General features: G+C 40.6%; 1 protein-coding gene across 1 annotated transcript in view; it reads left to right on the top strand.

The window, feature by feature from the left end:
• The first annotated feature begins 8,072 nt into the window (after positions 1–8,072).
• CEP152 (centrosomal protein 152) overlaps positions 8,073–27,745 on the top strand; it is a 106,686-nt gene continuing 87,013 nt past the window's right edge. The window contains exons 1-7 of the mRNA XM_056135373.1: positions 8,073–8,166; positions 12,754–12,850; positions 22,499–22,602; positions 22,832–22,904; positions 22,986–23,252; positions 25,191–25,356; positions 26,850–26,990. Of these exons, the coding sequence (XP_055991348.1) occupies positions 12,761–12,850; positions 22,499–22,602; positions 22,832–22,904; positions 22,986–23,252; positions 25,191–25,356; positions 26,850–26,990 (841 nt within the window). The 5' untranslated portion in view covers positions 8,073–8,166; positions 12,754–12,760. The remainder of the gene's footprint in view (positions 8,167–12,753; positions 12,851–22,498; positions 22,603–22,831; positions 22,905–22,985; positions 23,253–25,190; positions 25,357–26,849; positions 26,991–27,745) is intronic.

Genomic DNA, 27,745 nt, shown 5'->3' with positions numbered 1-27,745 from the left:
GAATTCTAACAGGTAAGTCTAATTTCTGCCCCCCACCTCACTTGGCTGTCTTTCCTTCTATACTGCAAGACAGTTTGTGAGTTTTAGAGGCCACTCTCATCCTGTACAATTTCCTATGAACTAATTACATTTGCAAAGAGCCATGTTCTAAATAAGATCAAATCCTGAAGTTCTGGCCCAGAGGACATTTTGAAGGATGCTATTCAGCTCTTCATGATTCAAGTCAATTCAAGTCAAGAGATATTTTCAAGTTCAGATATCATAGAGTCCAAGAAAATGCTGGTGTGAAAATCAGGCACCTCAGTGGTGTGCAGTGGCAGACATTTTTGATCTTTATTCTAGACTATCATTTTCTAGTTAGGGGCCATATAGCTCTTCGTGGGTTCCTAGGAGATCCCAAGTGGGGCCACAGAGGACAATCATATAAATGAGAAGCCATATGTAAGACTACGGAGCTAATCAGTAGGACATGTAGGACCATGGGAAGGAAACAAGGTCAGACAGGGACCACGGCCAGAAAAAAGGTTGAGACAATTGTTTATAGAGTCCACAAGGTAGCATGCCACATGATGGAGAGTGTATTTCCCATTCTCTACAGGTAAGTGTCATAGCCCGTGTTCTTTTGTGCGACTCACGTTTTTACTTTATGCAGTTTTGTGGAGTCTTTCTTTTTCTTCTAAATTTAAATTTTTTTAAATTGAATCACTATGAGATAGATCATTACAATGCTTCTCATGATTGGGTTTGTCATATAGGGTTCCAACATCCATTCCTCCACAGTGTACACTTCCCAGCACTAGTGTTCCCAGTTTCCCTCAACCACCCCCAACTCCCTCTCCCACAACCCCCACAGACTGCCTGTATGGCAGGCACTTGTCTTTTCTCATTTTCTCTCCTTTTGGACATTGTGTTTTGCAGTACAGATACTGACAGGTTATCGTGTATATCCCTTTACCTATTTTCAGTACTAAAAAGTCTTGTCCAGCATTATCATTTCTAGTTATTATTGTCATACTGGTCTCCTTTCTCTCTTACATGCCCTCTGCCCCTCCTTCGAAAAATCTACACTTTTGGTAGATTCCAACTATTGACCAGTACTTTTGGCCCATTTTTCTTAGTCTTGGATATTAGTCTCATACTAATTTTAAAAATATATGTATATATATCACAGATGAATGCAGATATTCTATGTCTGTCCATTTCCTTCTGACTCATTTCACTCAGTGTGAATATCCATATAAATGTCCATCCATTTATAGGCAAATTTCATAACTTCTTTTTTTGTGGAGTCTTTCAAAAATTTTGTTGGGGGAAGGAAGCGTAATTGGCCTCGCTTGTGTATGGTGCTCACTTTTGATCAAATTAGGTATGACCAGATCTTGGTGCTGTGGGGAAGTGATAAGGTAGAGAGGTCACTATGGCTGTGGGTAGAAGCAGATTCTGTGGAGAGCATTTATCTAGCAGGCATTTGACCCAGCCTGACAGGAGATATTTAGAAAGTACTGTTGAATGAATATGCTACAAAAATGTGATGCTGCTCAGTTAAATAGCACTGTTAAATACTATTTCTATATTTTAAATCTCTTTTGCGCATTCTTATTTCATCACTTTTAGACTCCTCTGAAGGAGATTTTCCCTCGCCATTCCTATTTTTTCATCCTGTAGTTTATAGTCCTGTGAAAATTTTTCTCACCCTTCCTAATAAGCAAGTTGAGACTGAGAGAGAACACATAAATTATTGTGGACAAGAGCTAGTAGCTAAGAGAGCTGGAATTTATTTTTTAATTTTTTTTCTTTTTGTATTAGTGAAACACCATGAGGTACAGTTATAGACTTACAAATTTTGTGCTTGGGTTTCAGTTATACAATGATCAAGTACCCATCCCTCCACCAGAGGCCATCATCCACCACCACGGGTCCCAGCATCCCCCCCGCCCCCCATCCCCCCCGTCCCACCCTGCCTCTGTGGCAGGGTATTCCCCCTTGTTCTCTCTCTCTTCTTTTGGGTACTGTGTTTTGCAAGAGAGGCATTGAGTGGCAATCATGTTTGGTCTATAGACTACTTTTAGCATGCTTCTCCCATCCTGGGAGGATCCTCACGACACCCTTTATTTGGTGCTCTCTTCTCTATCTGAGCTTTCTTTTCACCTAGCACGTGTGGCTGGCCTCCAAGTCATGGAGCAAAATTCCTGGTACTAATCTCAGCCATTCCTGGGTGTTAGTCTCCCTTTTTGTTACTTTATGTTCCCCAGATGAGTGCAATCTTTCTATGTCTGTCCCTCTCTTTCTGACTCATTTCGCTTAACATGATACTTTCCATGTAGTACCACTTGTATGTAAATTTCATAACTTCATCTTTTCTAACAGCTACATAGTACTCCATTGTGTAAATGTACAAACTCAGATATTTTTAATTTTAATTAAAAATAATTTTTCTGTGGCTAACGAGAGAATACAATGGGCGAGTCACTTGCCTTGCATGCAGCTGATGTGGATTCAATTCCCGGCATATTTGGTCCCCTAAGGCCTGCCAGGAGGGAGACAGAAGTAAGCAAGTCCTGAGTTCAGCTGGATGGGGTCCAAAAACAAAATAACAAAAAATAAAATAAAATGATTTACCCCTTTTCTTTTGTTGTTGTTTGGCATTGTAATGATCTGGGCTGCATATAGCTTGGTGCTGGTGTTTACACCTTTGGCTATGGTCCTGATTGGCCTCATTGCTCCCACATCTTTCATTGTGTACTCACATGGGGTTGTAAAACATTAGTTGTGGGCAGTCCCTTGTGGTGAGGAAGGTCCCAAACAGCAGCACTGTGTTTGTAGATGGCACTGGGGATCAAACTCAAGTCTAATATTTGCTAGGCAAACTATGTCCTAGACCTTGGTATCTTTTATTTTTTTTTTCTTTTTGGGTCACACTGATGATGCACAGGGTTTACTCCTGACTTTGCACAACAGGAATTACTCGTGGCGGTACTCAGGAGACCATATGGGATGCTGGGAATCGAACCTGGGTCGGCTGCGTTCTTTGGATCGCTTTTGAATTTAGTGCTCTATAAACGATAGCACTTCTTGTTTTGGCATGGCATTGCATAGACTTGGTAAAATATTGACTTTTGGTGGGGGCTCACACATCTGTGCTCAGGCCTTACTTCTGAGTATGCTCAGGGATCACCACTGACAGGACTCAGGGTCCCAGGTGGAGTGCTGGGGATCGAACCCGAGTCAGCTGTGTATATAGTACACCAGACCCACTGTACTCTCTGCCCAGCCCTCTTAAACTTTGACATCAAACTGAATTTTTGATGTCAAAGAGAAGGTAGAAAAAAGGAGAAAGGATGGTTTAGTGTCATCTTTATAAATGCTTCTTATTCAGAGGGATCACATTTCACCAACATGTCCCTTTAAACAGGCCTGGTAGATGTAGTGTCCTGCCCAGCTCACAGGTGTGTTTGTTTTAAAAATGCAAGGCGAACATTGACCTATTACACAAATATTCTTCTGTCCAGCACTCAAGGTCTTTGGCAGTTTTTCCTCTTACCCCATATTTTTTTGGTGGGGGGAATGAGGGAGGGTTATGACCAGTATTGTTCAGAAATTATTCCTGGCTCTATGTTTAGGGATCATTCCTGGAAGGGCTTGAGAGCTGGGGATTAAGCCCTGGTCTGCTGTGTGGAAGACAGTGACTTTCCTGCTGTGCTATCTCTTTAGTCTCTCAAATTTCATTTTTAGAGGCAAGGGACTTTTATTTTATTTTGCTTTTTGGGTCACACCCGGCGATGCACAGGGGTTACTCCTTACTCTGCACTCAGGAATTACTCCTGTTGGCTCTTGGGGAACCATTAGGTATGCTGGAAATCGCAAACTCCCTACCTGCTGTGCTACTGCTCCAGCCCTGGGAATTTATTTTTATTTATTAATTTATTTTTTTTTGCTTTTTGGGTCACACCCGGCGATGCTCAGGGGTTACTCCTGGCTTTGCACTCAGGAATCACTCCTGGCGGTGCTCGGGGGAACTTAGGGGATGCTGGGAATCGAACCTGGGTCGGCTGCGTGCAAGGCAAACGCCCTACCTGCTGTGCTATTGCTCCAGTCCCCCGGGAATTTATTTTTAAAACTGTACCCTCAGTGGTTAAATTTCACTAAAGTATTTTCTATGGATTTAGAGATAGAGGAGCTGGGTTTAACTTCCAACCCTCTTGCATGAGAGAGGTATAGATTTGGACAAGGCACTTGATTTTTGGGGTCACTTCTCCTCCTGTGGATTGGGATACTAACCCCAAGCTAGTGTCTGTGAGCTAACTCACCTGGGAAGGACTATGTATGGGATTACAAAGCTGTCTCATCACGTGATTTCTCTCTTACACATTTTATGCTTTCCTCTCTCTAAGAAACTAGCAGTTTGTGTCCAGGGTCACGTTGCATACTTGCCAGGGCATTCCATCTTAACCCTGAGCATAGGATGCTAACAGCTTGTGAAAAGTCTCCAAGCCTAGTTCTCACTAACAAACAGACACCCAGGTTCAGGTTTCAACAACTGCCACAACCCAAGTGTTCCTGGTGCCCCCTCCCCCTGTCCCTCACCCGCACAAAAGCCTTTTTCGCTTTTCAACTCATTAATTTATCCAACATATTTAGCCTGAATGTCTACCAAGGAGCATTATAAAAGATACAAGATGCTTAAGAACCAAATACCTCCAGGTATTATCATCGGATTGAGCAAAGAGCTAATTATCAATGAATTATAATATTAAGCACTATTATAGAGAGGTAGTGCAGGTGGGAAGGTGCTTGCCTTATCTGCCACTGACCTTGGTTCAGATCCAGCAATAATAGACCCCTTCCACTGCTGGGTATGGCCAAGAAGACATGCATACAGAGCACAGATGTGGCAAATATCAGTTCTGCCAAGGAAGGGAAGGGTGTGCCAGGAAAAACACCAGAGGAGCTTATCTATCTTGTGGACTGAGTAGGTGGAGAAGTGCAATTTGGGGGAAAGAAACACTAGCAAGAAGCAAAAGCACTCTGGGAATCTTGGGATGTACAGTCAAGGATTATCCTTTTTCTGTTTCTCAGAATGGAGTGTGTTATGTTCTAGAACCCCATACACTAGTGGATAAGGCTTTAGGGGTGGTCGATCCATTCTTTGTTTGTTTGGGAACACCTGGCAATGCTCAGGACTTTAGTCGTGGCTCTGCACTCAGCAATCACTCCTGGCAGACTCGAGGGACCATACTGGGATGCTGAGGATCGAGCTTTGGTTGGTCAAGTGTGAGGTAGGTGCCCTACCCACTCTACTGTCACTTCAACCCCGGAGTGATCTAGATTGGTAGATATTGCCAATCTAGCATCACAGGTGCATGAGATTGCTGAAACAAAGAAAAGTTATCCAGAATATAAACCTTCATGAGCAACCATTTGGCTCCATTTTAGAATGTATGAATAAGGCTTAAAAGAATATGTGACAGAGCTGTAGACCAATGGAACAGGGTCGAATATACTGACATTCCCCCCCAAGCATATAATCATCTAATCTTCGATAAGGGGGCAAGAAATGTGAAGTGGTGCAAGGAAAGCCTCTTTAACAAATTGTGCTGGCAAAACTGGACAGCTACATGCAAAAAAGTGGGCTCAGATCTGTCCCTAACACCAAGTACAAAAGTAAGATCAAAATGGATTAAAGACCTCAACATCAGACCGGAATCCATAAGGTACATTGAAGACAAAGTTGGCAAAACCCTCCATGACATTGAAGCTAATGGTATCTTCAAAGATGTCATGTCACTGGCCGAGCAAATGAAAATAGAGATAGATAAATGGGACTATCTTAAACTAAGAAGCTTCTGCACCTCAAAAGAAACAGTGACCAAAAGACAAAGACAGTCTACAGAATGGGAAAGGATATTCTCCAGATACATATCTGACAAGGGGTTGATATCAAGGATATACAAAGTACTGGTTGAACTCCACAAGAAGAAAACAACCAACCCCATCAAAAAACGGGGCGAGGAAATGAACAGAAACCTTCTCAAAGAAGAAATCCGAATGGCTAAAAGGCACATGAGAAAATGCTCTACATCATTAATCATCAGGGAGCTGCAGATCAAAACAACAATGAGATATCATTTCACACCACAGAGACTGGTCCACATCCAAAAGACCAAAAGCAAACAGTGTTGGTGCGGATGTGGCGAGAAAGGGACTCTCCTTCACTGCTGGTGGGAATGTCGACTGGTTCAGCCCTTTTGGAAAACAGTATGGACAATCCTCAAAAAATTAGAAATTGAGCTCCCATTTGATCCAGCAATACCACTCCTGGGAATATATCCCCGAGAGGCAAAAAAGTATAGTCAAAGTGACATCTGCACTTGTTTGTTCATTGCAGCACTCTTTACAATAGCCAGAATCTGGAAAAAACCTGAATGCCCAAGAACAGATGACTGGTTAAAGAAACTTTGCTACATCTATACAATGGAGTACTATGCAGCTGTTAGAAAAGATGAAGTCATGAAATTCATATACAAATGGTACTACAAGGAAAGTATCATGCTAAGCAAAATGAGTCAGAAAGAGAGGGACAGACATAGAAAGATTGCATTCATCTGGGGAACATAAAGTAACAAAATAGGAGACTAACACCCTAGAATAGCCGAGATAAGTACCAGGAGGATTACTCCATTGCTTTGAGGACAGCCGCACATGCTAGGGGAAAAGGCAGCTCAGATAGAGAAGGGAGCGCCAAATAAAGGGTGATGGGAGGTTCCTCTCATGATGGGAAGTGCATGATGAGAGTAGACTATAGACCAAACAAGATTGCCACTCAATGTCTATTTTGCAAACCACAGCACTCAAAATGAGAAAGATAACAAAAGGGAATGCCCTGTCACAGAGGTAGGGCGGGATGGGGGGATGGGGGGAGGGAGGGATACTGGGACTGGTTGTGGTGGAGGGATAGGTATTTGATCATTGCATAACTGAAACCCAAGCATAAAAATTTGTAAGTCTACAACTGTACCTCATGGTGTTTCACTAATAAAAATTTAAGAAAAAAAAAGAATATGTGAATTAGGTGCTGGAATCCTTTCATCACGGGAGGTTCATTCCCCCATGGGTGTTACTGCAGACAGAGCAATGCGGTCGAATTAACAGGGACGTTCACGTGAGAGGAAATTCAGGCAGTGAAAATATAGGTGCAGGAACATTTGCAGTTCATCGGTAATTAAAGGAACAAAAATAAACTAGACAGGACCTGGTATGCAAGAGACTATTGAAGGGACAGGAGAGAGCTCACAAAGAGAACTTGGCATAATAGGAGCATTGCATGACGAGCAATCCCCAAACAGAGCAAGGAGGTAGGTGTCTCCCCTGGCCCCCCAACCTCCCGACACATACAGAGACACACACAGACACACATTCCTTTCAGGCAACAACAAAAAGATTGTTATTTCGGAACTCCGATACACACATACACACACATACACACACACACAAACACCCCCCTCCCCCCCCCCATACACACCCCTTTCAGGAAAAACCAAAAAAACCCAGAAGGGCCGAATTGCAAACTCAGAAGGGTCCAATTGCAAAACCTCTTAGGTGGGGTCCGGTGCGGAAAAGTGAGGTGTGAGGTGTGCTGCAGCGGAGAAGTGGGACTACGGAGTGGAAAAACTACCACCGGGTGAGCAAAAGCCACTGCCTCGGTCTCCAAGGACCAAGTAGTGAGAGACGCTAGGGAGCAGTGCAAAGAAGGAGGCGTGGTGCCTGGGTGTCTCTAGGCAACCGATAAACCCGCCCTCGAGAATTATCCTTTCGTGATTGGCTGAGGAATTCACCAATGGGTGCATGGGAGCAGATTCCCGCCACCTCTGGCGCCCGCTTTCAAACAGCCGGGCCTCTGCAACTGCGGGCGAAATTCTCAACCAAGCTTGAGAGAGGAGAAGACTTCCGCCTCCATTCCCCGCCCCGACACGGTAGGCCCCGCCCACAAACGCGAGTATCTAGACGGCGATTGGAGGAGGCGGCTGCTCCTCAATGGCCTCAGCGCTCCAGTTTGGGTGTGATAAGGAAGGAACTTCAGAATTAGAGACTAGTTTAAAGGGGTTTGCTCGAAGTTGGTCTCCGGCCCGGGCTGTAATTTCCGGGCGGTGACAGCACCGGTGGCCTCAGGTGAGTTTTCCGTCGCTGCTGAGCTGAGAGGATGAAATTAGAAGAGGTGTAAGGCCTTGGGGATCTTGGCTGAAGCTTTCCGAAGGACCAGCTGGCCCCCTCCCCAAATCCCGCAATGATGGACTGTCCGCGGGCTGCGGGTCTGGCTCCACTTAGGACTTGAATGTGTCGTCGAGACCCTTCCTAACTATCTAGAAGGGGCACCTGGGTAGCCCTTCTTGCCTCTTGCCGCGGGGACGGTCGCGGGGGTCGCCCAGGCGCGGTGCCTGCCTCACAGTGGCTGCTTTGTACACGTGTGTTTGACCAAGTACGTGTGACTGGCAGCCCGAGCAAGCCGGCGGCAGCCCCTGCAGCTTCGATCTCGCGGTACCCAGTTGTCTTGCAGTGCTTGACGCCAGAGTTCCTTGGTAAGGCCACTTCATTGCTCTGTGGTTGTTAACTGGTTCCATCATTTGGGCGCTCCGACTCGATTCCGATTCGTGCAAACTGCTGTCATGAGGACTGATCTCAAAGACTTGTCATCTGTTGTTATGTCTGTTTTCTTTCCCTCCGTCAATCCATCTATCCTTTGTAATTTTGAACGCTGATGGGTAACTAGACCGCAGACTGATACCGCGAATCTGCCAGGGGCGGTGTGTAGAAGGGAAGCTATTGGCGGGCAGTCAGGTCAACAGGATTTGTTATTTCTTGGGGCTTTCTTACGCACCCCACTCCCAATTTTGTATTAGTTTATTTCTAGCCATGAATTGATTTAAGTCTAATTTCGCTATATCCTTAACAAGGCATGATGCATATGATATATATATATATATATATATATATATACATATGTATATATCTCCAAGATTTGTTTGCATACAACGAGAGGCTGAGGTTGAAGTCATAAGGAAAGATTAAGAAACACAGGGTACAAGGGGCTGCAAAACAAAAAAAAAAGAATGCAAAGGGGAGATTGATTTCGCTGGGAAATAGCATTGGAAAAGCAACTTGAACCGTATTCATCCTGCAACAGATTGCATTATTTAAACTTAAGTTTTTCCAGGTGGATGCACCTTTTTTCGATAAACTTTTGGTTTGTTGTTGTTTCTTTGTTTTGGGGCCTACAGCTGGTGATGCTCAGGTGTTAATCCTGGTCCTGCACTCAGGAATTACTCCTGGCAGTGCTTAGGGAGCCATATGCTATGGGGATCCAATCCAGGTCATCAGTGTGCAAGGCAAATGCCCTACCTTTGTACTATAACTCTGCCCTCCTCCCCCATAAACTTTATTAAATGTATTTGGTTACTTTAACCTGTATTTTAGCTGGCAGCCCGGATTCATCTTATTTATGCCATGAGTACAATACAACCATTTATCTGCATTATTTGTGAATCCTCATAACCAGTCTTTGGGGTAGGGACCATTCTTACTCCCATTAGTTTAGTGAAGACTTGGACACATTTTGCATAAGGTTGTAACATAACTGCAAACAGAAGTCAGGGTTGATTCCATGTTGTCTGACTTAAAGCAGCAATGTGTCCTTTAAGATTTATTTCTAATATAACTTCTTGCATCTCTACTCTACTTTAAATTTTTAAAAATTGAAAAAAAATCCTCCTTTCCTTTCTTTGTTGTTGGGAGTCTAACAGAAAATGTATTTCATTTTTTTTTTTGTCGGGATTGGTCAGGGCACACCCAGTGATGCTCAGGAATTACTCCCAGTGCTGCACTTAGGGGTTACTACCGGCTCTGCACTCTGGTATCACTCCTGGTGGTGCTTGGGGAGACCTTAAGGGATGCTGGGGATCAAAACTCTGGTTGTGCTAGAGCAAGGCCTTACCCGCTGTGTTCTCTCCAACCCCTCTAAAGGAAAGTCGTGAAAGTCCTGCTTTTTTTGTTTGTTTGTTTGTTTTTGCTTTTTGGGTCACACCGGTGATGTACAGGGTTTACTCCTGGCTCTGCACTCAGGAATTACTCCTAGCGGTGCTTGGGGGACCATATAGGATGCTGGGAAATTGAACCCAGGTTGGCTGCGTGCAAGGCAAACGCCATACCTGCTGTGCTATTGCTCCAGCCCTTAAAGGAAAGTCTTAAGGTCAAATTTACTTCAGTTTTGCTTGTGAGGCAAAGCACTTTTCTCTGTTGTAGAAACTGTTAAAATGTAACTGTGAGGATTAATTTAAATCACTGTTTCTTTAAGAGACTGTAGACTCCCCATGGCTGGGACCATGTTTCAGAGACAACTGGTGCCACTTACAGGGACAACTACACACATTAGATATTTAGTCACATTGTACTGAAATAATTCCTATAGGGGAACATGAATGTATCATACTCATTCAACACATATTTGTGTTTCTGCCCTTGATAGTTTTAATACTAAGTGCTTTAATACTAAGCGTTCTAGATCTGTGCTGGGTGGGGACAATACAGCGACTGGGATAAAATCCAGACATGCAAACCGTGCACTCAACTCTTCGAGCTCTTTCACTATCTTGGAGATACGTTTTAATTCTGTATTCAGAGTTAATTTTAGGCCTTTAGATGAGGCAGAAATAATGCTGCTTGTGCTTTTTAACATTTTGTCCAACTAAACACCCAGTGGTGAGTTTTACTGCAAGGAAGATAAAGAAAACAAAATGGGTAGCAAAATGTGTAGTGAACCTAAACCCTCCAACCTGAGTGTATGTAACAAGATGACACAAATAGTTTTGTCAGTAGTAAAAGGTACCCAGGAGAAGTATTAATCGGTTTGCTAATTTTAGAAAAGTAAGCATAAATACTCTGCCCTGAGCACTGCCAGGTGTGGCACCAAAACAAAAGCAGATAGCAACAACATAAGCCAAGCTCTCTTATTCTGATTATTAAAGTCCCTGACAACTCTGTTTCCCCTCCCCCGCCTTTTGATTTTTGGCCCCCACCAGCAGTGCACAGGGGTTGCTCCTGGCAATCACTCCTGGTGGTGTTCAGGGGACCGTATGTGATGCTGAAGGTTGGACCCAGGTCAGCTGTTTGTAACGCAAGCACCTTACCAGCTAGCTGTGCTGTCTTTCCAGCCACCGGTGTTTTTATTTTTTTCGTCCACAACCAGTGGTGCTGAGGGCTTAATCCTGGTTCTTAGTTCAAGGGTCACTCCTGTTGGTGCTAGATTCCTCGATCAAACCTGCGTTGATCTCATGCAAGGCAAGTACCCTCCTGGTTGTATTCTCCAGTGCTGCCATAATTTATCTAAAGCACTCATTTTCTTCTTTTCAAATATTATGTACAAAGATTGGTTTCATTTTAAAATCAGTGATGTGCTACAATTTAATTGCCACACCTTGTTCTTTGAGATAAATTATACAATCAAAGGCACTTTAGATCTGATTAAAGGAATATCTTTATAGAGCTGTTGAGTTTTGGAGAAGTTTGTGATCATAGTTATTGTCTGCTAACAGTTGACAGGTTTTTTTTATGGTAAAATGCATGTTGATTTTCTGGTTGTTACTTCACTTCCAAATTTAATGACACACTGGGCCTGAAACCTGTCACCACCTGTTTGCTTTCTTGTCTGGATTATTTAGAGCTTTGAAGTGCTGGGTAATTTATGTGTTGTATGGGGATCTTTATATACCATTTGGGATGTTTACATATCTTGTGGTTCAGCAATAGCCTTTGGGCTGAAGTGCTTGAAGTCCATCTCCTGCAGCTGTTTCTGCCTGAGCCTTTGTAACTGGAGCTACACAGAGGGATAGCTTCACAGCCACCACTTCTGTTTTTTCCTATTCCTATGCTGGAACCTAATTTACTTCTATTTTTGTTGCGCACAATATGGCCTTTGCCAGATTTCAAATGGTTTGGGGGGTAGCAATCACTGACTCAGGATTTACAGTTTTTATTTTTTGTAAAGTATGACATTGGATTTGTGATTAAAAGGATGAAGCATTGTGGAGAATACTACCTATGTCATACTTAGCACCTCAGATTAGAAATGTGAAACTTAGTCTTACAGTTGTCTTTTCTCTTCTTCCTCTTCTCCTTCCTCCTCTTCTTCCCTCTCCCTCCTTCGCATGCAAAGCAAGGGCTCTACCCACTGTATGATTGCTCCTGCCCAATTATTTCTTTCTCACAGATTTCTTATTTTCTTTTTCTTTTTGGGTTACACCCAGCAATGCACAGGGTTTACTCCTCGTTTTGCACTCAGGAATTACTCTTGGCAATGCTCGGGGGACCATATGGGATGCTGAGAATTGAACCTGGGTTGGCCGCATACAGGGCAAATGCCCTACCTGATGTACTATTGCTCCAGCCCCACTCTCACAGATTTCTAATCATTTTTTTTGTGTGGACAAAGGTCATAATATTAAGATATGCTTTCTAAGCTCTATAAAGGTCTTACCATAGCTTTATTAGTTATTTATGTTTTCCCTTTCTATGGATTGCTGCTATTCAGCTATGTTCTGTGAATCACAATTAATTTGGAAGGACTCTTTATAGTCAGAATACTATTTGTCATACATGAATTACATATATTTTCTCCTAGGTTACTGCTGTCTTTTTGGGTATGACATCTTTTGTATAGTTTTGTTTGGCATTTTTTAGAAACCAAACATCTTATTCTCCTCCCAGGTAAGCCATGTCATTGGACTTTGGCAGTGTAGCACTGCAGACACAAAATGAAGATGAAGAAGAATATGACAAAGAAGACTATGAAAGGGAGAAAGAGGTAAGTTACCGAGATGAAAAAAGACTCTAAGTCTAATCTTTAACAATTTTATTTTCTTGTGAAAATGCTATATATGTCATTTAAGAGAATTTATAAGCCTGCCTGCCTGCTTCCCTCCTTCCCTGCCTCCCTCCCTTCTAATATTTCTAGTTATTTTGTATGAACACAGTTAAGAGATATATTATGCCTAAAGGTTGGCTCTTCCTGGGGAAATCTTACTATATATTCCAGACTACAGTCCTCAGGCCAAATTAGTCTTTCCTAACCCCAGAGGGTCATTATTCAGTTACTTCTTTTCAGGTCATGGGAGAGTTTGTTCCGTGACCGTGCTCTTAACTTACTATACTTCTTATATACTTAATATATACTTATCTTCCCTCCTTTTGGGGATGTTAGGAAGTAAGGGCAACTGAGGCTTAAGTCAAGTAAATATGGAGACACAGGAGTAAATATTATCTGGAGTCAATTAACTTCCATGTTATAAAAGCATAGCATCAACTGTCTTCCTGTGTCTATACAAATGGAATATTGCTAAATCATGCAAAGGACATAAAGGAAAGAGAAAAGCAATATAGGACTAGGAGTGCCTGATGGAATTGGGTGTACCTCAGGAGCACAGTGGTGGGAGTAAGCTCCCTGTGGGAAGAGCAAGGGCAAACCAGTGTTATGCAACAGACAACAACAGTAGCAACAAATTATCCCTAAAGTCTGATCAGTCTTTTAAAAGGTAGAAGAGTCGATTTCTCTTTTGGGAGAAGAATAGAACACAGTTTTCCAGAGGTGCAGGATGCCATCATATACATGATGAGATTCCTTGGTGACAGTCTCCTGGTTTCCAGTTGCTTGAAACATTGCCTTAAGCAAGTCTGGCACAATTGTTTGCTGTGGGTAGATTCTGCCCTAGTGGTGGCCAACAGATAAGCAAGTAAGCAAATGAATAAAATAGTTTGGGTATAAACTGATAATGATAGGGAAAGCCCTGTGACAGTGAGAAATTGGTAAATGGCTGGTGAGTGGAGGTCTCCTGGAGAAGATATTTGAGCTTGACGCAAATATCTTTGACTCAAATATTCCTTGACTCAAGGAAGATTCAGCTACAGAGAAGCCACCAGGAGAATATTCTGTCAAGACTTTGTAAAGCCTGAAGTTGGGGAAGAGACAGTGTAATCATCCAGCAGGCCCTGTTGGGAATGTCTGAAAATAATAAATAGACTAGAGAAACTGAGTAAGAAGAGGAGTTCATTTTTTTGGTTTTGTTTTATTTAATAGTTACAAGCTACCGAGAGTATCTAGCCCACACGGCAAAGCCTGGCAAGCTCCCCGTGATGTATTCAATATGCCAAATACAGTAACAACAAGTCTGATGATAGAGACGTTACTGGGCCCGCTCAAGCAAATCAAGCAAATTCTTTATATGTAGGAACTGGTCAGTAAGTAGTGGAAACTAATAGAGTGAAAGTCAGTTTACTTGCTACAAATTTTAAGTCGGATTTCTTAATGATAACAGGCTTTTGTTGCACTGAAACCATGCTTATTATGATTCGTTTTTTACTATCAAGTAATAGCTTCCTGTGAACAGGAAGTAAAAATAGGATCAGACGTATGTGTGAGTTGCAGTGGAGTTAGGTCGAGAGAGAAAACTGGCAGCTCCATGATTGTGCTCATTTAGATGTCTGTGTTTCATTCAGTGTATTTTACAAGGTGAGCCTATATTTAAAAAATAAATGGGGAGGGGGTATTGGGCCACACCCACCTGTGTTCAGGGCTTCCTCCTAGCCCTGTGCTCAGATTATCACTCCTAGTGGTATCCTTGGGACCCTCTGTGGTGCCAGGAACCAGCTATATACAAGGCAAGCAACCCAGCCTTGTTCTATCTCTCTGTGCCCTTGAATCTGTAGTTAAAGATTGGAAAATTTCACATGACCCATGCTATTTCTGACTTGCCTTAAAATGCTTTGAAATCTTGTTATCTGCAGCCTCTCTTTCCAACTGCCCCGTTCCCCACATCACACACAGATATGGCTTAGTGCTCACGCTGTCACTCCTAGAAATTCCTGGTCGTGTTGCCAAGGATTGTTGGAGTTTGTGACCCTGGCTAGGCTTTCTAGGTTTTGGCAGGGCCCATGATAGCAATTCCTGTGTTATGGAGGGGGATGACCATATGCTGTGGCTTTATGAACTCACAGCATGAGGTTTTTCATGGCTCTTTATGTTTGCTGAAATTTAGCTACTGGGGTTCTTGAGAAGCACAGTTGAAGTAATTACTGTAGTGTGCGTTAAAGAAGAAAAATGCATTCTGATAGGGCTTTAAAATTTTTTAAAAAATATTGGGAAATAAACAGGGCATTAGAAAGAGCTTACTTCCAGAGGTATTGCTTAAGAAATTTTAAAGAAAGTATAAGTTATTAAAACATAGCCATTGATAGCTTGATAGCTTATGTGCCGAGCTAGGGAATTTATGGATTCAAAAAGGAGCACTCAAGAGGTGAATTAATATAATAATGAATGAGATGGATCTAGCTTTGTGGAAGGAAAGACATATATAGCTAACTGGACTACGAGATGATCATATAAATTAGGTTGAAAGTGTTTTTACTTTGTGATTTGTTTTAAAAAAATTTATTCCCTCTTTCACGCTTTGTTTTTACCTTTTAAAAAAAATTCAAGGGGTAGGACAGATGCCCAGGGGAGCCTGACGGGTTGATTTCTGGGTTGATTTCCGGCACCCCAGGTTCCTCTCTTAGGTGTAGCATCTCTGCGTGTGGCCCCCAGAACAATAGAGACAAAACCCTGACCTTCTTGAAGTGCCTGGGGAAGAAGTGAGATAAGAGACCAGAGAGTTACTCAGGAGTTTATTGTTCCTAAAATTCAGCTGCATAATGTTTCTAAAAATAATACATGAACTGATCAAACTGAGGCTGATTTGCATCTTGAGAAGCCTTTCAAGCTCTTGTCTCCTCCATCCTGCAGAGAGAACTCTTCAAAGGGTCTTGAGAGGTTAAGGGAAAACACCAATTCCCCCTACCTGCCTCCTTGGCACCTTTGAGATTTTATTTTTTAATTTATTTTTTACTGTTTGGGTCACACCCGGCGATGCACAGGGGTTACTCCTGGCTCGTGCACTCAGGAGTTACTCCTGGTGGTGCTCAGGGGACCATATGGGACGCTGGGAATTGAACCCGGGTCGGCTGTGTGCAAGGCAAATGCCCTACCCGCTGTGCTATGGCTCCAGCCCCCGACACCTTTGAGATTTTAACTACTAGTTGGGGGCAAGGGCTGGCGCCATAGCACAGCGGTAGGGCGTTTGCCTTGCATGGGGCCAGCCTGGCCAAGTTGGGTTCAATTCCTCCGCCCCTCTTGGAGAGCCTGGCAAGCCACCGAGAGTAACTCGCCCGCACAGCAAAGCCTGGCAAGCTACTTGTGACGTATTCGATATGCCAAACACAGTAACAACAAGTCTCACAATGGAGATGTTACTGGGCCCGCTCGAGCAAATTGATGAACAATGGGAGGACAGTGCTACAGTTGGGGGCTAATACATATCATTTTCTCTACTTAGTCAATCACTTTGTAATTAGTTCAATTACAAATTAGTTCAATTCAAGTCAATCAATTAATGTTATGTGGAAGGAATGCCGATATTCCTCAGTATGTCCTGCACACCAGCTCCACGGCTTCTATCTGATTTACTGTTGACAGTGCTTAAGGAGTTTGTGAGATTTCTCTCTGAGTGAATTTGGGAGAATAATCTTGCTTTTGATCCTCTAGTATGAATGGCCAGTTGTTAATGCAGCATGTTTTACACAAGGTGAGTTTAGTTTTGTTGTTTGGGGCCATTTGTGATTTCTGTCCATACTTGCCCATACATGCCCAGCGAATGAGTCGTCAAATTCCAGCTTCCATGGCGTTCTCATTAGCAGTTCTACACTTAGAATCATGCCTTTTCTGTTTCTCTTCCCGCCATCATTTGCACTGAGGAGCAAATGGGATCTCAAGTGCATTTGATTTTCAGAAAAGGAAGGGGTGTATAGTGATTCAGTACCCAGAGGATATGTGGAACAGTAGACTCTCAAGCTACAGACCAGGATAGAGAGCTGTCAGATATTAAAATGATGTTGCGAGTTTAAATACTCTTTTTTATTTTTAAATTTTTTTTTTTTTTGCCTTTTTGGTCTCAAACGGCAATGCACAGGGGTTACTCCTGGCTCGTGCACTCAGGAATTACTCCTGGTGGTGCTCAGGGTACCATATGGGATGCTGGGAATCGAACTTGGGTCGGCTGCGTGCAAGGCAAACACCCTACCTGCTGTGGTATCCCTCCAGCCCCGTGAGTTTAAATACTCTTAAGCTACTGATGAATAGGTACCATTTTTAAAAAACCTCCAGAATTTTAAAAAACAGAAAAATTTTACATAACAATTAGTAATTATAATCGTTTCTAAGTGGTAGACTGGTAAAAAAAAGATAACAAAAAAATTGTGGATCAAAGAATAGCAGAGAAGTCCATAATCTCCCAGTGTTTTAAATGAAACTCTCTCTTAAACACTGCCAGATAGATAAGGGTGCAGGTGGGTGAGGAGGATGTGCTATTATGCTAATACTGTTCATGTCACACATAACAGAATTAACAATATTGTAAACCACAGAACCTCAGTCAATAAAAAAGGTTGAAAAAATTTTGCCCAGAGAAAGGGAATATGAAAAATTTTACTAACTCTTCTATCATGTAACAAAGTGATTTTGTAAAATACCTGGAATGGCTACACTCTGATTTCATTGTTATTGTGTGTGTGTGTATGTGTGTGTGTGTGTAAAAACAGTGGTGACTATATCCTTTAGAGTTGCTGGGAAAACTCTTTTGGGTCTCATGTTTTGCTGGAGTATACATGAACTTTCTGGTTACTGGAAGTAACCTCTGATAATTCCTTAGCTCTGGAGAGTGAAATTTTACATATGTGCATGTATGTGTGTATTTTGGATTTGGTGGTTTGGGGATGAAGAACTCAGTAGCTATGAAATCAAGATAATTCTTCCTGTGATATTTTCTTTTTTGAAATCTGGAAAATGGTTTTGTGTGGAAGATAGGTGGTTTAAGTGGCAGATGCCAAACAATTTGACTCCCTCTTGGTTTTTATATTGGTATAATAGAACAATAATGCTCAATTTAGCTTATGATCATAAGGTTTACATTGTTGCCATTCTTCCACTTTGAAACGGACTTGTTTGATGTAATTATGGGAACATTTTGGTATTTTGTCCCCACTAGAGGGAGTTGTAAAGCTAGCATTTATTTGCATTTCTTTTAAAAAATTATTTCATGGGATTTTTTTTTTTGTCCTCTATCAAGAACATCAAAGAAACAAAGATTGAGTATTCAGATATGTTTCTGATTTTTTTCCCTTAGCATTTGTTAACGGTCCATCCCATTTTGTATCGTATGAGTTTTCCCCATAACTTCCCCTAATGTATGGCTATTTCTCAGGAAAAAAAATTAAATTGTGGCAGAACTGAAGCTTCATCGTCTACAGAAATCAAGTTAGAGCCAGGTGTGTTCCATATCCAACTAAATACTGTGGAGCAAATATCAGTGGGAATGGGAGATTTGTGTTCTGGGACTGATTCTGGGGCTGTTGCTCTCTCACTTTTCAGGGTTTTGCCCTTTACTTTTTCTGGGCCTTGGTTTGCTCGCTGTTACAAGAATTTGGGTTTAGATAAGTTCTTGTGTCCTGCCAGGCCTAAAGTTCTATTAAGTACCAACTTACAGTATCGCCATTAATCATTGTCATGTAAATGTTGCCATAAGATCCTTTCCAGGTATGTGGCACTAAGTCCCAGAAACATTGTTTAATGGATGGAATTATTTAATCTTTTTTTCTGTTTTACATTCTGCACATTCCATACTTTATGAATGGGATCTCTGGATTTCTAGCTGCCATTAACCCCTCATTTTTTCCTCCCCCCGAACTCCCACCCACTAACACACACAGAATGCTCCCAAGTTAAACTGAAGTAAAATTGAAGATTCTGCTTAGTGTGTATCATATATACAATACTCAAGCTGTATACTTTTACGTTATCAGCCTTTGCAGTGTACTCCCGAGGTCACCTGTTGAAAGGGAAGTATGAATGTTGGTTTCTCCATTTGCCGCTTTTCTCTTGGGAGAAGACACCTTACGTTTTTTGTAGTATGAGAACTTATTTTCTTGAATTGCAAGGCTTATAGGCTCTTAAGACATTAGTTTAAGTTGAAAGTTCTAGCAAAACATTTGTGTTTTCTCTTTCATTTTGCCCTAGTTTTTAAAAATGCTCTATAAGAGTTATTATAAAATGTTTTGTTGATGAATTCCCTTGAATAAAAGGCTCACTTTCTTTTATTTAGGGAAGAAACATGCAAAGTAGAAAAGGGAAAGAGGTCTACAGAGTCACTTAGAATGCATTTCAAGGAAGTGTAGCAGTGGCAAATTATCTTTTTTTTCTCTAAATAATTAAAAGTGGTTTCCCTTTAATTATTAAATTCTTTTCAAGCACAATAACATCATTCTGAGATGACTATTTGCAGTAAAAAAAAATCTAAAACTGAAATCAGTGAGTGAAATTAAATTGTCTCATTTCTAAGGTCTTAATATTTTTGTCTTTTAATCTTTGATAGTTGTGAGATCTTTAATAAGTAAAACAGGGTTTCTGTGGGTAACATGCATAAATTGATATGGCAGTTTTGTGTTTTGTGGCATAGTGTTCAGTGATCCAAAGCAAAACCTGTGTGTGGTGAATGTGAGAAGGGCACACTTTGATCCTAGGAGATGCAAGCCTTGGGGGTGGGGTTTTGTTTCTGAAGGGCCTTATTTGAAGGATTTCACCTCATTTATTTTCTTTCTTCGTGAAAGATATAGAAGTCAAGGAACAGGATCCAACTGTGCTCAAGAGCTTGATGGTCAAATTTTTTGAAGTGATTGAAGATATAAAATGATTGCATATATTTTTATATATGTACATAAAATGACACCAAATGCCGTAGAGGTTTTGCCAGTCGATAAGCTGTTCCCATGGATTCAGGAGCATTTCAATGCATTTATTTATAATCAAGTTAATTTTCGTCCATGGAGATCAGTTTTTGTGATGCTACAAAGCGACAGTAATTGCTTGGTTAGCATGTAGCCTTTTTATTTATTTATTTGGCTTTGTTGGTATGTGTCAGAGGAATCCACTGTTCAGATGTCCTTGTCAAGTTTCCCCTGTACTCTGTGGCTATGTACTTGAAATTCATTGAAGGTTTAGAAGAAACTATTCTTTCTGTACATGAATCCTTACTTGATGTAAGTATGCAAGTTTTATTATTTCTTCCTGGGTAATATGTGGGGTTGTCTTTTCACTTAAGGCACTTATGTGTAATTATAGACAAAATAGGTTGGTCTGCTATTAAAAGACTGTTTTTCCTGGTGAATTTTGTTTTTGAAAACCATTTGTTATCTTTCATCTGAGCCCTGTTGAGTATGAATATGTTGATGTGTTTTAGTTTGCTTTTGGTTTTTTTTTGTTTTGTTTTTGCTTTTGGGTTACACCCAGCAGTGCTCAGGGCTTACGCCTGGATCTACATTCAGGGCTCATTCCTGGTAGAGCTTGGGGGACCACATGGGGGGCTGGGAATGGAACCTAGGTCAACCATGTGCAAGGCAAGCACCTTGCCTGCTGTACTCTCTTTCTTAGGCCCCTGCTTTTAGTTTTGTCTCTTTTTTTCTTTCTATTTCTTTATGTCTTTTGGTCAACTCTCTTACTGTGAGTTCTCAAAATGATTTTTCCTTAAGTTATCCTAAGAGCAGGGAGTCAGTAAATCAGGAGCTTCATTGCTGAAATTAGTGTCAATGTTTAAGATGAAGATAACTTTGGACTATGTTTTTATTTAATTTTTTTTATTTCTGAGTCTGCCTTTGAAGACCAAATGGATTGAGGAAACCTTTTAAAATCTAGTATTAGAAATATATTTGGGGTTGAGGAGTTATCTCTTTCCCCCCATTTCATTAACCCCATTTCTTACCCCAAATTAGACTTTACCAAAATTTACTTAATAGATTTAACTTTTTCCCACATATGTACTATCAAGTTTTTATTAAATATGCAGTGTTCAGATATTTCATTTAAAAATTGTGAGAAAAGAAAGTGGGGGAACAAAGCTCTGCCATAGACTAAAGTGCACCCCATTTTTCTCCTCCATATCCTACAGATTTATATCTTGCGGTTTTTTATTGCATGCTTTTATGAGATTAATTTGTGAAAGGATTGAGTCAATTTATTACTTTTTAACTTGTGCTTAATTTCTTAAAAAAACCAGTTCCTCTCCTATTTGGTAATTATAATCTTTGAGTCTTTTTTTTTATTATTTTATTTTAGGAGTGATAGCACAGCGGTAGGGCGTTCGCCTTACAAGCGGCCAACATGGCCGACCCGAGTTCGATTCCTCCGCCCCTCTCGGAGAGCCCGGCAAGCTACCGAGAGTATTCGATATGCCAGACACAGTAACAACAAAGTCTCCAATGGAGACGTTACTGGGCCCGCTCGAGCAAATCGATGATCAACGGGAGGGCCTTTACCTTTTTTCTTAAATTTTTATTAGTGAAACACCAAGAGGTACAGTTGTAGACTTACAGATTAATCTTTGAGTCTTTTAACTGTTAGGAATTTAAAGACATTGCACTGGAATTTGAAAAAAGACATATATAGATAGATAATGAAATTCAATAAAGTTGACAGTTTTTTGAAAACCAGAATTCATCTTGAGCGTTGAATGAATTTCACCCCACCTAGCTTTTATAGGCAGAATGCTAAAGAACTGATTTTCACAGGAAATCATTTAAGAACGAAGTCCTAAGTTATATCAGGTTTAGAGTTGAGCTTTGGAAAGTACCATCTGCAAAAACTAGAACCTTCCACTCTCTTTTTACTCTGCTGCTTTGCAGGGGCAGAGTATTGTGTGTCTTTTAATTATTGGCATTATAAGGCTGTCCACTATTTAGTTACTTCCCGAGAGAGCTCTGTCACATCATTACCGCTTGTAAGGACCTCAAGGCCACCTGTTGCTGCTGTTTTTCTCACCACCCAGGCAAAGTGCATCTGGCTGCTCATATTCCCTGGAGGATGTCTGATTGTCAAGTCCCCAAGGTTGGATTACTGGTAGAACAGGATTCTGAGACCCAGTCTGCTCTGGGTCTTTCCAGATAGGGGTTTTAGTTTTTTGGGTAATGTACATGTATTTAAATCTTAGCAGCTGTGTTGCATAAGGTAAGCCCTTCTAGTATAAATTCAGATACTAAGTATTCCCTTTTCTGTAAGTGAAATGATGAAGATGAATTTATGTGGCATTTAAGAAATGTGTTAAATGAAGAAATTGCAAAAGTTACTTTTTAGCCACATCCTGTGATAATCAGGTTTACTCCAGGTTCTGTACTCAGGAGTTACTCCTTGTGTACTTAGGGGACAAAATGGGATGCTGGGATCGAAGCCGGGTTGACCATCTGTAAGGAAAGTGCCCTACCCACTGTACTATCTCAGGTCCCTGAAGAAGTTCTTCTATAGTCAAGGCCACTCATCCTAGGCCATCTTGATTTGGCATTGGGGGTTTAAATCAGTATGATATTGATGCTGGCTCTCTCTCAGTTGCAGCAGCTGCTCACAGACCTTCCTCATGATATGCTGGATGATGATCTGTCTTCCCCCGAGCTCCACTATTCCGACTGCAGTGAGGATGACGCAGAGGGAGAGTAAGGACCTACACTGATTTTCAGTTGTGTGTGACAATACTCTGACTCTGACTTTCGATTCTCTGCTGCTAACAATGAAATAATTGCAATAGCAGTTCAAAACCCAGGTTTATTCTTAGACTCTTAGGTGAAGGTTCAAGGGGAAAATGTTAAAATCTGAGGGTTCTTTATAATCTCTTTGTCCAAACGAATGATAAACTTTCCATCTAAAGTCTTGGTTTTTCTTAAGATCACATCATTCAGAAGAATTGAAGGTGACCTGGAATGAGCACCAAATGCTGCCTAAATCTCAAAGTGTCAAGGTAAGTATCTGATCTGATAATGACTTTGATGAAAGTGGGAACAAATCTTAGCACTTAGACTTTACTCTTACTATCTAATAGGAACAGAGTGAGATTCAGGATTTATATGTTCGAGATGAAAGTGGCAATGTATGGGAAGACAGACAAAGTAAAACCATTGACCTACATCCTGGAGAATGTGGAGATGAAGGCAGAAGTGGTTACAGTCCTCCCAGTAAATATGATCAGACTGACTTATATCACCTTCCTGAAAACTTTAGGCCATATTCCAATGGTCAGAAGCAGGAATTTAATGGGCAACAAAAGAATGTAGTAAAATTTTCAGACCCTCAGAGGAATCATTTTCAGGTAGTGTAAAAGCTTGATTTTAACAAATTTGTGTATGTACATACATTTGCTTTCATGTGTAAGCAGTGGTATTTTAAGTTTAACAATTTTTGAGAATGCATAATTTACTCAGGCTCATGTTAAATTAGGTGTGCAATTTTCTGTTTGTAATCTAATGCAAGCATGATCTAAAGTCAAAAGTTTAAAGTGGAGAGTTTATAGAAACAAATAGTTAATAGTGAAAGTTAAGTCTCTCAAAGAAAAAATAGTCATTCTTATTTATTGCTGCTTCTTACATATCATTTCACTATTCTCTAGTGAGAAGCTATATTCAGGTATTATCTTGATATTGTATCAGGCATACAATATCTTGATGAATTTCAAAAGCAGTTTATCTATGTAGATATTGCTATTTAGTTTTCCCAATTTTCTCTCACCCCAGAACAAATTGTAAGTGAAATGCTTCAAAGATATTTTCTGATGATGGAGCAGAATAAAGGATGATTGTTCAGGAGAGAAACTATCTTTACTGGGGAGGAATTTAATGAAAACATTGTGATGCAGCTGGTTGTTTCTTAGACTTTCTCAATGACAAGGAATGGCACCTTTTGCCAATAGCTATCTTCTGTTTTTCAATGATTTAAGATTTTCAGTATCTCTGAACTATGTCACTGTAGAATAAGATAGAATCTCATTCCATGAGTTATTAAATATGAGGAATTGTATTACATGCTCAGTAATGAATGTGTACATTTTTATGTTTTTAACATTGTTATAATCTTAGTCATCTGTAAATATTTTGTATGTAACTTTATTGGAATTCTCAAGTGTTATTTCTGAAATTGCCCCTATTTTTTGCTTGAGATTATCATTTAAAGGTGAAATTCCATATTGCAGACTTTTAATTCACAGTGTTGCATACTAAATTTTTGTTTTATTTTGTGCGTGGGCCATATCCAGCTGTGGTTAGGGTTTACTCCTGACTCTTTACTCAGGGATCACTCCTGGTGGTGTCAGAGGACCATAAGTGGTGCAGGTCGTAGAACCTGGGTTGGCCGCATGCAAAGCAAGCTCCCTACCCATTGTACTATTTTTCTGACCCTACTAAACTTTTTTTTTTTGGTGTGATACTTTATTTAAATACCGTGATTTACAAAATTGTTTACAATACAGCTGTTTCATGTATTCAATATTCCAACAACAGTCTCACCACCAAACTGAACTTCCCTCCATCTCTGTCCCCCTTTTCCCATCCACCCCTCACACTTGCTCCCTTAGCAGGCACAAAATAATTTACTTTATGCAGCTTGTTACAACATATATTTTGTAGTGGTGTTACTGAAGCCTTTGAAGATATGCTGAACTGTTAGGTGCGAGTTGAGCCTGCTGTGTTATTGTTTTCATTCACTGAGCTTAGTGGGCTTCTACGCAACTTTCCCATCTAATTTTTTTGTGCTTCTACTGGGCTGTCAGCTCTGTAATGCTTAGAGGCCATATATGCAGGCTCTGAGTTTCATGACTTGGACTGCCCCCATTCACCAAGGCTCCTGATGGCTGGGCCTACCTGGAGTAACTCAACTATTAACATCCCTCCATCTGTCATGAGGCTGAATTGCCTACCAAGCTATTTTTAAGCAAACATGTCTGAATAAAATTTGTAAATGACAGTTAAGCCATGTAGTATAAAATTGTTGTGGAGTTCAAATAATTTTGAAGAAAAGGCCAAATTCTTTTTTTTTTTTTTTGATTTTTGATCACACCCAGCCTTGTACAGGGGTTGCCCCTGGCTCATGCACTCAGGAATTACTTCTGGCATTGCTTGGGGGACCATATGAGTTGTTGGAAATAGAACCCGGGTTGGCTATGTGCAAGGCAAATGCCCTACCCACTGTGCTATTGCTCCAACCCCCAAAAAAGACCAAATTCTAATTGTGAATTTTATTTATAATCTTATAATAGCTCTTTGGGACATCACATGGTCCTGGTCATCCAACTCTGGAACCATATAGAGTGACATATAAACCTTACCCATCTTCTGTACAGAATAATGGCTCTCCAGCCCAGGAAATAGCAGGAGGTGACATGTTTGAAGACCTGCAACAACAATTTTTAGGAACTAATGAAAGTATGTATCAAGTTTATATATATTTTTCTTAGCAAAGCAATGAGATTTGGTCACTTTAAACATATTTGAGGATTATTATTATTATTTTAAATAATCCCATAATTTCTAGAAATATATTCTGAAGCATTTATGAATAAACTGACGTGAACTCAGTTCCATGGTTACTAATATATACTTATTTTTTAATTAAGACCACACCTAGGGATTCTGGGGTTACTCCCAGCCCTACTTTGGGGGAAGAGGTCTTTCCCGAAGGATCTTTTTTGTTAGTTTGTTTTGGGGCCACACCTCATGATGCTCAGGGGTTATTCCTGGCTCTTCATTCAGGAGTCAGACCTGGTGGTGCTTAGGGGACCATATGGGATCAAATCGTGCGAGGAAGGCCACATGTAGGAAATGCCCTACCTATTGTACTATCATTCCAGCCCTCATCATGGCAGATTTTGGGGACTATGTGGTGCTGGGGATTAAACCGGGGTTTACCACATGGAGATAGAGCCATAAGTATTGCTTTGGCAGCTACTTATTTTTAATTAGCCAAAATGATGGCGATTCACAATCATTTTAAACCAGTGACTTTACAAATTTTCTGTTGTACCACAATAAGTATATATGTTAATTTTGTGATCCATAACATTTATTTGTATAAATAAGTAAATATAACTGAAATGGCCATGAAATTATGCTTTTTTTAAAACTACATGATGTACTCTGACATATTCTATTAACATCTTTTAAAAAAGAATTCTCCAACTTTGGTACATCTTCATAATGGAATACTATGCAGCTGTTATGAAAGATGAAGTCAAGAAATTTGCTTATTAGTGGGTGGTCATGGAGAGTATCATGCTAAAGTGAAATGAGTCAGAAAGAGAGGGACAGACATAGAACGACTGCACTCATTTGTGGAATATAAAATATAATATGAGACTAACACCCAAGGACAGTAGAGACAGGGCCAGGAAGATTGCTCTATATTTGGAAGCCTGCCTTATGAGCAGGGGGAGAAGGCAGCTGGGATAGAGAAGGGATCACTAAGTCAGTGATGGTTGTAGGGATCACTCGGGATGGGAGATGAGTGCTGAAAGTTGATAAAGGATCAAGCATGATGGCCTCTCGGAATCTAAATTGCAAACTTTAATGCCCTAAGTAGAGAGAGAGTAAGAAGGAAATTGTCTGCCATAGAGGCAGAGGATGGGGTTGGAAGGGGGGAGGGAAGGAATACTGGGGACATTGGTGGAGGAAGATGTGCACTGGTGGAGGGATGGGTGTTCGATCATTGTATGACTGAAACTCAAACAGGAAAGCTTTGTAAGTGTAGCTCACAGTGATTCAATAAAAAATAAAATAAAATTTAAAAAATGCCTTAAAAAAGAGTTCTCCATCTGCCAAATTAATTTAGTGTGTAAAGTTTAAAAAGACATCACCATTAATGATTAAAGATTTTTATTTTGATATTTTTATCTAACTAGTTGTCTTTAATTCAAAAGGAGATGCTGCAGAGAATATGCAAGTAATTCAACTTCAGGTTCTTAACAAAGCAAAAGATAGACAACTGGATAATTTAGTTGAAAAATTGAGTGAAAGTGAACGTCAAATAAGATATCTAAATCACCAGCTACTGATGATCAAAGGTAAGATAACTAAGCTCCGAGCTTCTTTTGAGATACACTCGATGTTGTTTCCGATGGCCTCACTCATTTTAAAAAGCAGAGAGAGGCGATGTTCTTGGTCAGAAGGCTCATGGGAATGAAACAAGAAACCCAGGACTTTAGACACCTTGCCTTGAAATACACTACTTTGAGAGTATATTTTCCCCGTTTCTCTATTAAACTGGTAGAATCAATAAACATTACTGAGTGAGGCTGACAGCCTTGTTAGCAACTCGAATGTTGCGAATTCCTTATGTAAGTTTACTTTAGGTGAAGTAGCCGAATGCCTAAAAAGTCTTGCACTCCGTTTATAGGACATTTCTGAGTAAAAATTAGCATACTGTTTAAATCCAAGTGAGAGTAGGTGATCTGGACTCTTTGGTAGTGCCAGCGAGAAAACAGTGCCATATCTGGGAGAAGCACATAAAGTCGATATAGAGTCACACTGTGATTGCTCGCCCTCTGTGCTTTCTGGGGTTTTGGGTTAATGTTGAACTTTCATTTGTAGAGTAATTTTGTGACTGAACTTTAGTTCATTTCAAACTTAATTGATAGTGAAAAGGTCTCTTTCTCTAATGCTCATAAAATTTATTTTGAGAAAAGAGCTAGTGAACTGTTAGAGTCAAGGATGTGGGAAGAATTTTAGGTGGGTGAAATTAAGAGTTCAATGCAGGAATCGCTAAGAAATCGTCCTTAAATTTTTTCTTAGATTAGTAAGGATGGTTTGTTATACGTAA

The sequence above is a fragment of the Sorex fumeus genome, unplaced genomic scaffold (genome assembly GCF_029834395.1).
Source record: "Sorex fumeus unplaced genomic scaffold, SorFum_2.1 ptg000111l, whole genome shotgun sequence".
In the NCBI taxonomy this organism is placed as follows: domain Eukaryota; kingdom Metazoa; phylum Chordata; class Mammalia; order Eulipotyphla; family Soricidae; genus Sorex; species Sorex fumeus.
Note: the sequence above shows the minus strand (reverse complement) of the source record. Positions and strands in the feature narration are given on the sequence as shown.